This window comes from Gopherus flavomarginatus, chromosome 8, assembly GCF_025201925.1.
Source record: "Gopherus flavomarginatus isolate rGopFla2 chromosome 8, rGopFla2.mat.asm, whole genome shotgun sequence".
NCBI lineage: Eukaryota > Metazoa > Chordata > Testudines > Testudinidae > Gopherus > Gopherus flavomarginatus.
Window position 1 is genome coordinate 58,414,503 of NC_066624.1, and position 12,445 is coordinate 58,426,947.

The window sequence follows — 12,445 nt, forward strand, 5'->3', positions numbered from 1 at the left end:
AATAAAACATTAAGGCAACAGAAAAAGTAAAAGCAATTTGAGCTGAAATTAAACAGCCCAATCTTTGGACAGAATCTGGTTGTTACTAAGGAGGCAGGAAGGTGGGTGGAGAGGGTGTTATTGAGGATGTCCTTTTTGAAAGGGGAGAGAGTTTATTTTGCTGTCACATGAGCAGAATTTTCAGCAACCCAGATGGAAGACAGTGTGAATGAAGATGGTGCAGAATGAGATGAATAAATCTTTCAGAGCTCATAGTGCCTTTAGGCATCATTTAACAGCTTACAGGAGGTGGCAATGCCAGAGATGGTGCTCATAGCACTCAAGTTGCTGCATGGAGGCACCACAGGGGAAATGGTGTTGTATTGCTGGCTGGGGGCAGTGGTGAGCCAGTCCCAGTTTCACCCAGAAGGAGGCATGGTGTGAGACAGTCTCTGAGGCCAGGATGTGCTATTGAAGGTGGTAGGGGAGAGTGTGGTTCTGTGTATTCTGATGATCTGTTTCCTTCTCCTTAGGCAGACATCACAAAATGTGTGGTGAATACTGATCCCAGCCTTCGCTCCCATTGGCTCGTGGCTGCTATTTGTAGCTTTGGTCACTTCCTGAAGGCCATCTTCTTTGTGCTGTTACCAGAGAGATGATTCCAGTCACCAAATGCGGCCCCAAGCCCCAGCTCCTCCCCTACCCAGAAGCAACAGTAACCATAGACCTGTTTGATGCTGAAGAGGAGGAAGAGAAGAGAGGCTGGGACCAACAGAAACATTTCTCTCCTCTCCCTTCAGCAGGGAGCAGCTACCCAACTGTAAACATCCTTTCCTCTGTGACAGGAGGCTTCTCTCACACTCAGAGTGATCCTTTGCAGCCCTTGTTCTCCTTGGTGACTTCTACATGGCCAGGTCAAAGCCCATCCCAGGGCAGACTGATGGGCTAAACTCTTACTTGTGTGTGGTGTGGATATTCATACGTGTATTTATTTTCTGGTCATGCCACACACTTGCACTTCTGTATCAGGGAAACTGGGGGGACATGGAGATTGTATCAGAGGAAAAAAATGTGTCCCTCACTTGAAAGATAGATTGTCCCTTTAATTCCCATAGTCCTCTTTGTTAGGCTCTTCTCAGTATATCAGTGGCTAATGCTGTCTTCACCTCTGTACCAAGCCTGACTATTGTGCCCTTGTGCATGGTACATTGTGGTTGTGGGGATACCTTTGTAGGCTGTGAAGTGGTGGATTATTGACTGAGCTGCCCTCTTCAACTGATGCCCCTGCTAAAGTAATTTACAAAAAGTTGTGACTTTGGGAGTATAAGGGCTACCAGAACAACTCAGTCTGGGGGATACGGCATGCTTTAACAGACCAACTTGCTGTATTGTAACAAAGAATTGCAAAGGGGACAGCAGGGGCAGAGACTGTTTAGAAATCAGTCAGTGTGATTTACACAGCTGAACAAAATGAAGGGAGCAAAGCATCACTTCTCACATGACAGCTTTGTTTGAGCACTATAATGAGGATGATTTTTTTCTCTAGAAGGAGATTCAGATGGAGCCAAAGAACAAGAGCATATAAGTACAATGTGGGGTGGGAGGAATGTGGAGAAAAGTCATTTGAGCAGCATGTTGTGAATGGGAAAAACTGTATCAAGAGTGACAAATGTTTCTTCTTTAGCAAATTATAAAGTCTGACTTGCAATTTTATCTTGTGATAGACAATAAAAATAGATGGAGTTTGGCTTCTGTGAACTAATGTGGTGTTTTTTAAACAAATACAAAATACAAAAACAGTCTAAAGTGGTGCAGAGAGAGAGATACACTCAGGCCAGCTCACTGCTGGTGAAAAAGGGTATTTAACATGTTAAAACTACAATTTGCCTTCCCTGCACTGGGATTTTATACATTAGCTGGGTGAAGTAAATGTAGAGCTCCCTTTTGTGGTTTACCACAGCCAGCTAACCTGTTAAAACTACAGTGTGCCTGGTTCAATTCACATTAGTTAACACATCTTAAAAAAAATCTTTGTCTCCAAAGGTGTAATGGCTGAGTAGCCTCAGCTGAACTGCCCTGCCAACAGATTAGTCCTGGGTCAAGATCCTGCCAGCTGCCTTGCTCCTAAGGCTAGAACTACAAACTAGTTTCTCTGGAGTAGGAACATGCATGAATATTGGGGAGGTGGATGTTTTTATCCTATATTTATATGGGCAAAATGGCATTTTCCCTTCTGAAGGTGTGAAAACTCATGGAGCTCTGGGCTTGAAGAAAGTAAACAGCATTCTTCTGGCTGCCTCCACATAATAAAAGGAGTAACTCACATCACACTCCTTCTACAGAATCTGCATGCAGCCGTATGCCTTGTTTACACTGGAAAGGGTTTGCAGGTAGAGCTATACCAGAACCCCTCCCAGTGTAGACATCGCACTCCAGCAAGAGTTCTTGTGCGACTACTCATTATATCAATTCCCCCCAACAAGACATGGACAAAAGGACTTTTTTTTGTTGAAAGCACGGCATCTACACTAGGATTATTGCCAGCGCAACGGTGTCAGTTAGGGATGTGATTATTTTTTCACATTCCTAACAGACAGCTATGCCAGCAAAAAATTTAAATGTAGACCTGGCCTAGGATTGTCATAGGTTGAGCTAGCTAACATTTAAAGGCTGGTCTAAATGTTGTTTTTATATTGCTAGAACTGTCTGTTCAGAAGTAGATCTAGTAAAGGCAGTACAATGTCTCAGTGGGGAGACAGTTCTACTGGTATAAAGTGCTTATCAGTACAGCTTATTCCCTTAAATGTACAGTAAACTTTGGTTTCTAAACCAAGAGTTAGAATGGTACAAAATCTGTAGACCAGCTCCACATCACTAGTAATACCTAGGCTACCCACCAGGCTTTAACTCAACTAATTCAGCATGTCATAAAATACAACCTGCCTTTTTTTGTCTTGACTAGCATTATAACCCAATCCAGCACTGCACCATTAAATCTTTGTCTAGATTAGGAGTTAGAGGCTGCTTTGAATTACAGTGCTGCAGGCTACAGATGTGTTGTAAGTAAAGCTCTAGCACAAAGGAAAAATGCAGTAAATTAAGGCACTTGATGAGTTAAATGCAACAATTAAGGCAGTATAACAAAAAGATAAGAATAATCAAACAAACTAGCATTGCTCAAGAGGAATGTGTGTGGGTGGGAGGGGGAGGTTATATATACAGGCAGCCAGAGATTAAAACAGGAAACACTGCTGATAGTGACGTGATACAGAGGGGCATTCTACCAATCTTGTTTTGAGAAGAGCTCCAGAAAGGATTTTTTTTTAACTCACCTGTATCTAAAATCTGCCTTGGTGCATAAAATACATCTTCTATTAAAGTCCATGGAGCGCCCCCCCCCCCCCCACCATGGGACTACAGGCAGCACTTGCCCCTGCAAGGGGAGTTTTTGACAGGAGCAGACATAGGAGGAGCATCCTCACTGAAAAAGGTGTAAAAATTCACTCTGGGGAGGAAAATCTGGTTTTGCAGTTAACAGGGAATTTGTAAAGGTGTTTTCCCTGAACTCCAATCCTTGAAGTAGTGGACTGTGAATTTACAATCACACTCTTCTCACATTACATGGTCCCTGAACCAAGTGCAACGGACCCTCCTGCAAGTGCCATTGTTCATCTTTCACCTAACATTTTAAGCTAGCATCATATTACTTCCAGTCTACTTTGTGCAGCTGCTGCTAAGTTGGGAATCTCTTATCCGGAAAAACTATGCACAATAGGACTCAGTAGAGTTATTTTAACCAACAGCTCTCAGGGAATGGCAGAACATGTTCCACAGCAGACTCTCTTCTCTCTTCCTTCTCTGGGACTGGAGGTTTTGGAGCAGTAATAATGCTTATGCAGTTGCTCCTGAGGCCAATACTGTGCAGCGCTTCATACCCCATGCAGTAATGTATGGAAAATAATACCTGTTAGTGAAACAGATGTTACACCTGCAGTAGTGCACAATATGTCAGTTATACTGCAATGCCCTGATACAGCAAGATGCTTAAATCCTACACTGTTCAAATAATAATATTCAGTTACTGTGGGGTATTCTTCCTTATTTGGGGTGAGAAGAAGGTTACTCCTGGTTTCCTGGTTTAAAATTTCAGGGTGTGATTAAGTGATTGGTAAGGGTACCTAGAGTGTTGGGGAATTTCTTTAATTTATTTAGCTTAATAAAAAAAGGAGTAAGTTGTATGTATTATTAGTATTAATAATTTGCTTTCCATTGAAAACCTGATACTGATGAGTCATCATCCAACTTATTTGTAAATAATAATTAAAAAATTCCACTGTACATTTCTTATCTGTGGTCCTTAGCCAGAAGAGCTTCCTGTGATTCATGAGCCAGTTGGGAAATGCTTATTCTTCCCCATGCCACATGAAAAACTGACAAAAAGTAAAGTTTTGTTTTGTCAATTTTCTGCACTCTTGATGAAAATCCAAACCCCAGTAATTTTCATTTTTGAAGTCTCTCGATGAAACTCCCAATATTTGGCCAATGGAAATTGTTTTGTAAAAGCTGAAGAGCCATTTTCAGTCCAGCATCTTTCAACAGCAATATTCTGACCAGCTCTCATCTTGAGGTGGATCAAACACCTCAGTGGCTGCACACCACCCCCTAACTCGTACTGGTTGTAGACTCTCTACTCCAAGCTCCATCAAAGCAGCTACGAGAGCTAAACTGACCGTATCTTTTCTACACAGGAGAGAGATGAGATTTGCTTTATTTTCCCTATTGTTAATTATCAGAAAAACTGGAAAGGAATACAGTTATCAGACCTGCAATTTCATTATCTGGATGGAGCACAGCACAAGGGGACAAGGGAGAAAGAGTTCAGAGCTCATGTAAAATCTTAACTCCAAACTTCCTCACTTTCCATTTTCTTTCCTTCTCTCTTTCTTTTTAAAGAAATACTGTAAAAGCAGCAAAGAATCCTGTGGCACCTTATAGACTAACAGACGTTTTGGAGCATGAGCTTTCGTGGGTGAATACCCACTTCTTCAGATGCAAGAAGTGGGTATTCCCCCACGAAAGCTCATGCTCCAAAACGTCTGTTAGTCTATAAGGTGCCACAGGATTCTTTGCTGCTTTTACAGATCCAGACTAATACGGCTACCCCTCTGATAAAGAAATACTGAAAATCTAAACCTAAGTCTACTTTTAAAAATATCCTCATGAGAATGTACAAAGCCAGTAAGGCCAATTAAAATGAATAAAAAATTGTGTCCAAATCCTGCCTAGATGACTTTGAGAATCTCAGTCTAACAGCATGTTTATTAACCTATCCCAAAGTTCTCTTGATTTATAATTTCTTTAAGTTTTTATTTTTAAACTAAGTATTTATGATCATTGGTATGTAAAAATTTGCTGTTGATGGGTTAGTTTCTTAGAGATGTGCTATGAAGACTATACATGCTATTCAATTAAACACAGTAAAATGTAGTATTCAAATCTAATACGGTTCTGGCAGCATCTGTAACCATCTTGAACCCAAGTGGTTTGGCAGATAGAGCTTAAAACCTCCCAAAAGAGTATAACTTCTTTGAATACAAACATCGTGCCCCCCCCCCCGGGGGCCTAAAAATGGCTGGCACAACTGTACACAAGTCTTTGGTGAATTTTATACAATCCTCCATAACCTGACAGTGTGATAAATGTTCAAATAAAATCTGTAGGGAATAAATACCTACTACAACAAACAGCCAGACTTACCAAAATTAGGCCCATGCCATACAGCTCATCAAGAAATCTTGAATAAAATTCATTTGAAATGTTTAGGCAAAGTTATAGCTTCCCCTCTCATATAAAGTGAGTTACAATTTTTTCAGTATCATGTCTCAGAAAACTTTGTCTGATTCGTCTTCCCCACACCAAAAACTGCCTCATGTGTATTAAGGCTTTAATTTTAGATCCACATTTATTTCTATTGCACAAAGACCTGCTGATATTTCTAATATTATATATCAGCTAAATCAAAGGCTCAACCATGACATCAAGGTCACTGAAAATGCTGCAGGAATTAGTTCCTCATTATTTAAAGGTTCTGGTGCTTTTCTTTATCATGTGCCTGTCAATGTGAGTTTTATTGTGTTCCGCATTTAAGTTAGAGAAGGCGTGGCTCATATCTCCAGAGCTCCCTCCATCCTGTACTGGGAAGGGACTTTTTCTGGGACTGACCAAAACTCACTGAGGGCAATGGAATGACTCCTAGTGATTCAGATCAGATCCTCTATGGGCTTCATCCTGCTAGCCACTCAGCCCCCTCTAGTCTGACTGAAGTAAAGAGGGTGAGGGTATTTGCCACCTCTGGGTGGTTGCTGAGTACCTTGCAGGTTTTGGCCCCAGGGCAGTTCTCTCTGTCCCACAGTAGGAGGTGTTTTACTTTAGCCTGTATTGCGTTACATGGAATGGAGAGTTCTGTCTGTCACACCCTGTATTGCTGCTGCTGCTTTTATCTTCCTGTTTTGTTTTTGTGGCGATGCGTTTAGATCATATAAAAGATTAGAAGGCTGAATCTGCCAGCCCTTCTAACTCTCTAGGGAACAGGCCTGAGAAACCCCTTGTTTAATCACTGCCAGAGCAGAGGAATTTACGGCCCGCACAGCAATAAGGTCCAAAGCCACAGCCATAAAAATAAAGGCTTTTTATTTGTTTTTTATATATACCGTTACAGAAACATCTGCATAACATTCCCAACAGCATGTGTAGCTCACCTGCCTCCCCCTCCTGTAATCAGGTGTGAATGTGGGTCACCAAGATAGGCTTCTGTCCTTAGGCTCCAGGCTCCGCCTTTTCTGCGGGGAAACCCTACTCTCCTATTTTTAAGGTGTCACCTTTTTGTAGGTAATGTGAAGGTGCTGAGTCATTGGCTGCGCAGTGGTTGCCATGGAGACGGTCTGTTCTAGTTTCCCATCGGAATTGAGCCTAAATTTTCTGGTAATCTGAGAGGGAAATAAACACACACAGCCCTTTATTTTGTTCTGGTTAGCATTTTTTTTTAAAATGAAGTAAACCAACATCTGGGGCTAGAATAAGCTTAGTTCTTATTTCCTTAGTTGAAAGTTACTGGCCCAGCCCTTCTCATGTCTGACAGACTTCCACAGGCAAAATCTTAAGGACTGCTGCAATACTCCCTTCCCTATGCCCCCAAATAGGTTGGTTTATTACAAGAGCACCTGGCGAAACTGGGAATAATCACACTGTACCCTCCAATAAAGCAGAGAGCAACCTTCTAAGAGAAAGCACTTCTGTCAGAACGATGGCTGCTACTGTACTGCACAGCTGAGTCCTACGCTGAGAACAGTGTACACTGAGAGGGATGGACTGAAGTACAGCTGACAAAATGTATTAATGCAGATGGAAAATAAGAAAATATGCCAGTTATCAAACAGAAACAAACACACTAATAAACAGACTGTGTGTCAGAGGTTACACACTCTTTAAAAACATCTCCTGCTGCACAACAGCAGCAGCCATTAGGGCTTTGGCCATTCTTACCTCATTTCCAGTTTGCTAAATTTCAAATACAAATCACTGCCTCTGACAGAAAATGAATGCTCACACAAAGCAAAGCCAAATTGCATCTCTGATGATTATTAGCAGCACACCCCAACGTACTCTGTAACAAGCTGGACCTAAACTGTGCAGCAGACAGCTGGGGCAGACTGGAAATTATGAAGTAGCTTCATTTACATGAAAACATTAGGCCTGTAATTAAGACAATTAATAAAACTCAGTACAGCAGCTCCCTAGGTTAGTTATTTTGACATCACATTCACACACTGGCAGCTTTCAGTACGTCCAAAAGTTTTGTGTAGACCATGATTAATTGCACTGAAGAAATCATCAGGGGGAAGCTGGACATTTTGGCAGCTGAGGGGGAAGCAGTCTGGCCCAACTCGTCAAAGGTATTTAGAATTTTAAATTAGAAACGGTGACAGACCCAGACCAGTGGGGTACAGGAGTCTGGTAGAGGGCAAATATGCTGGTCAAGGGATGAGTAGTTTTCTATTCTCTGAGTGACCAGAGCAAGGGCTGCACTAGAGTAATCAGGAACCTGCTAGAATCAGTTAAGGCGGACAGGCTGATTAGATCACCTGCAGCCAACCAAGGCAGGCTAATCAGGGCACCTGGGTTTAAAAAGGAGCTCACCCCAGTCAGGTAAGGAGGAGCCAGAGGAGAGGAAGTGTGTGAGAGGAGATGGGAGCAAGAGGCACAAGGAGCTGAGAGTGAGAGGGTGTGCTGGTGGAGGACTAAGGAGTACAAGTGTTATCAGACACCAGGAGGAAGATCCTGTAGTGAGGATAAAGGAGGTGTTTGGAAGAGGCCATGGGGAAGTAGCCCAGGGAGCTGTAGCTGTCATGCAGCTGTTACAGGAGGTACTATAGACAGCTGCAATCCGCAGGGCCCTGGGCTGGAACCCAGAGTAGAAGGCGGGCCCGGGTTCCTCCCAACTCCTGATCTGACACAGGAGGAGTTGATCCAGACTGTGCGGAAGATCACTGAGATGAGCAAATCTGCCAATAAATGCAGGACCCACCAAGGCAGAGGAGGAACTTTGTCACAAAACCTAAATCCCTTTGAGGAGTTGGGCCTTTGGGATTAAACACATTATCTTCTGCTAAAATGATCAGCAGTGAAATAGTTAATATTGACACTTCATTCATCTCATTTGTCGTAGTGTCACTGGTGTAATATGGGGTAAGCCACATCAGTGCAGAGCATATACATGGGGACTTGGCACTGCTGTAGCTACACTGCCACAAGTATCCCTAGTATACACAGGCTTAGATCAGAGATTTAACCCATCGAGTTGAACAGGGCAGTTTACATTTCTCAGAGCTATTGTTTCAGACTGTAAGCAGACTCAGGAAGATGCACTGTATTGGTTTACATCTTCAAGGTACTGTAAAGGCTTCCTTCAAGTCAGTGAGCTACACTAGCATAAAACTGGTGCAAGAGAGTGGGGAATTAGGCCCATGATTTTGAAAGCTTTGATCCTGGAGAACAATTCTGCAGCAAGAGGTGGAATATATGGAGCTGCAGCTGTGGATTCTATGGAGCCTTGCACAGAAGTGATCATATGACCACACATATAAATGCACAGGATTACCCTGAGTGATCAGCGGTGCCTGAAAGTATCTTGGCATAGACTCCACACGCTCAGCATTTTGGCCCTTTGACTTTTTTCAGTGCAGATTTTCTGCACGTCATCAACAAGATTTGTTTATGTTGCTTGGCCCCTTTGCTCCTTCTCATGGTGAACACAGTCCCAGGGATTAGCGGAAATGAAGTCTCAGGGACTGAGAGAACTCAAGTCTGATAGCTCTGCCAAGTGGTTACATTTAATGGGATCAACTAGTCAAATTTAAAAATTCATTATATATGGTGCATTCAGCTGAAAGGAAGAACTGAAAATGCAAAGGACAGTGTTACAGTCAAAAAGTTTCCCAATGGAGCCACAATTTTGGACCATACTGTACAAAATACCTTCCAAATGATATGTCTCTTAATAAGATGCTGTTGTCAGCTGTATATATTTATATCTACAGACTCCAAGATTTAGATCAAACTTTTTCTTGCTTTTAAAAACAAACAGCTGAAAAAACATTTGTCCTTATTCTAATGGCTTTATTTACATTATCATCTTAGAGTGCTTCAGCATTGGAGACACCAAACAGAACAGGAACATTTGTTATGAGGGAGGCGTTGGTTGTGACTCAAGAGTTAGGACTGTTTGAGATCTGTAGTTAAAGCAGGATTAAATCCTGCTATTTCTCTTCTTAAGGATTTAACAATGGGTTCCAATTTAATACAATCACTCTGAGGACAGTGGAATTTTCCATAACTTTTACAGTTAAATATTCATGCTCTTTTGAAGATGAAAGGTTTTTTAAATGATGCCTTTTGTAAATTTGACATTTGGCTCTGCCAGTCTCACCATTTTTTATCTCTGTCTAGTTAAAGAAGCACAGTCCCCTGAAGTTCCAAACTCCACTCATATGCACACTTTCAAAATAACCTGGGCATATGACACTTTTGAAAAGTGACTCTTTAACACAAACAGTTATTGCCCTAACTTAACAAAAATCTTACTTATCTCTACCAAGAAAAGTTCAGACTCATCAGAGAATGCAAGTAGCCAATACTAGAGGGGGCAGCTGCCTCCGTAGCAGAGCTGGGTGCTCCATGTTTCTGACAATGTGGGCGATAATTCTCTCCTGTCCTGTCTTACTCCCGAGGATTAACAAGAGGCCATAGAGAAGGTGGATTTGGAGGAAGGATGTCAGGGTTCCCTCCTCACTCTGAGGTACAGATGTGGGGACCCACATGAAAGACCCCCTAAACTTATTTCTACCAGCTTAGGTTAAAAACTTCCCCAAGGCACAAATACTTTCCTTGTCCTTGGACAGTATTGCTGCCACCACCAAGTGAGTTAGACAAAGATTCAGGAAAAGGACCACCTGGAGTCCCTGTTTCCTCAAAGTACCCCCCCAAGCCATTCCCCCTCTTTCCTGGGGAGGCTTGAGAATAAGGAAGAATGAGGCTTTCACAAAAACACTGTCATGCTGTGAAGACTGCTCAAATGCATTTCCCATCAACACTATCAGTAAAAAACAAGACATTCACACAACTTGCATCCCTTAGCACACGCTCACCTATGCACATACGCATGCACACACACACAAAGTAACACACCAACACAGCGCAGCAACACAACAAACCCACTTTCAATTCCAACAGAGAACCAATCACAATGCACACCTCCAGTTCCTGACAAATCACTCAGAAGCTGAACTCCAATCTCCACCCTTTTCCTCTAGAGCTAATACACTAGACTTTTCACCAGTACATGTATGTCTATAGGCAATTTATTGTAATCTGTCTGAGGCTAGGGTTTAGCTTCTGCATTTCAGTGTGATTGTGATGAAGTGGTTCTATGTTAGACTGAAAATGTATCTGTTATGGGGCTATATGGGCATTTTGGTATCTGGGTGGGATGGCATACAGATTGAGGCTGGATGTGAATTCTGGTTTAAGTGGTGATTTCCTTTATTTGTATTGCCTGAGCAACCTTTTCAACACAACTGCATTTCCTAACTGTAAACTAAAGACAGTTTGGTGGGGGAGATGATATAACACAGGTTGTACAGGCTGGGCACTACATTACTTTATTATTCATAATGATCTCTACTTTTCATTGAAAAATCTCAATGCACTTTAATAAGGGCAGGAATTGTTATCTCCAGTTTATGGAAGCTGAAGTACACAAAGGCTTTATGACTTGCCAAATTCATAAATCAGATCAGTGGCGCAGCAAGGACTAGACCACCTCTTTTTGATACTGCTGGAATACAGATGTGTCCTGAGATGACTCCATTATGGGAAACATGAAGCTGCAACTGAAGATTCCTATTCTGTTCTAATCTCAAAACTAACTCACTGAAACTTGATGGGATAATACACATGATTGGAATGTTGGTGTGAAGGGTATAGTTTGCTCAGGAAGGATAGAGAGGGGAAAAAGGGAGTAGGTGTTGCCTTATATATTAAAAATGTACACACTTGGACTGAGGTGGAGATGGACACAGGAGATGGAAATGTTGAGAGTCTCTGGGTTAGGATAAAAGGGGTAAAAAACAAGGGTGATGTTGTGCTAGGAGTCTACTATAGGCCACCTAACCAGGTGGAAGAGGTGGATGAGGCTTTTTTTAAACAACTAACAAAATCATCCAAGGCCCAAGATTTGGTGGTGATGGGGAACTTCAGCTATCCAGATATATGTTGGGAAAATAACACTGCGGGGCACAGACTATCCAATAAATTCCTGGACTGCATTGCAGACAACTTTTTATTTCAGAAGGTTGAGAAAGCTACTGGGGGGAAGCTGTTCTAGACTTGATTTTAACAAATAGGGAGGAACTCACTGAGAATTTGAAAGTAGAAGGAAGCTTGGGTGAAAGTGATCATGAAATCATTGTTTGCAATTCTAAGGAAGGGTAGAAGGGAGTACAGCAAAATAGAGACAATGGATTTCAGGAAGGCGGATTTTGGCAAGCTCATAGAGCTGATAGGTAAGGTCCCATGGGAATCAAGACTGAGGGGAAAAACAGCTGAGGAGAGTTGGCAGTTTTTCAAAGGGACACTATTAAGGGCCCAAAAGCAAGCTATTCTGATGAGTAGGAAAGATAGAAAATGTGGCAAAAGAGTACCTTGGCTTAACCACGAGATCTTGCATGACCTACAAAAAAAGAAAGGAGTCATATAAAAAATGGAAACTAGGTCAGATTACAAAGGATGAATATAGGCAAACAACACAGGAATGCAGGGGCAAGATTAGAAAGGCAAAGGCACAAAATGAGCTCAAACTTGCTATGGGAATAAAGGGAAACGAGAAGACTTTTTATCAATACATTAGAAG

The 12,445-nt window shown here is 42.0% G+C and overlaps 2 protein-coding genes across 6 annotated transcripts in view; one reads left to right on the forward strand and one right to left on the reverse strand.

Moving 5' to 3' along the window:
• Window positions 1-1,726, forward strand: part of BOK (BCL2 family apoptosis regulator BOK) — a 38,948-nt gene extending 37,222 nt beyond the window's left edge. For 2 of the 3 annotated variants that reach the window (XM_050965694.1, XM_050965695.1), the window contains exon 5: window positions 513-1,726. In XM_050965694.1, the coding sequence (XP_050821651.1) occupies window positions 513-638 (126 nt within the window). In that variant the 3' untranslated portion in view covers window positions 639-1,726. The remainder of the gene's footprint in view (window positions 1-512) is intronic. The other variant, XM_050965696.1, reaches the window with a different exon arrangement.
• Window positions 1,727-6,652: 4,926 nt separating this feature from the next.
• THAP4 (THAP domain containing 4) overlaps window positions 6,653-12,445 on the reverse strand; it is a 59,000-nt gene continuing 53,207 nt past the window's right edge. For 2 of the 3 annotated variants that reach the window (XM_050965486.1, XM_050965484.1), the window contains one exon: window positions 6,653-6,965. In XM_050965486.1, the coding sequence (XP_050821443.1) occupies window positions 6,846-6,965 (120 nt within the window). In that variant the 3' untranslated portion in view covers window positions 6,653-6,845. Of the gene's footprint in view, window positions 6,966-12,136; window positions 12,266-12,445 lie in introns of those variants that run through there. The other variant, XM_050965487.1, reaches the window with a different exon arrangement.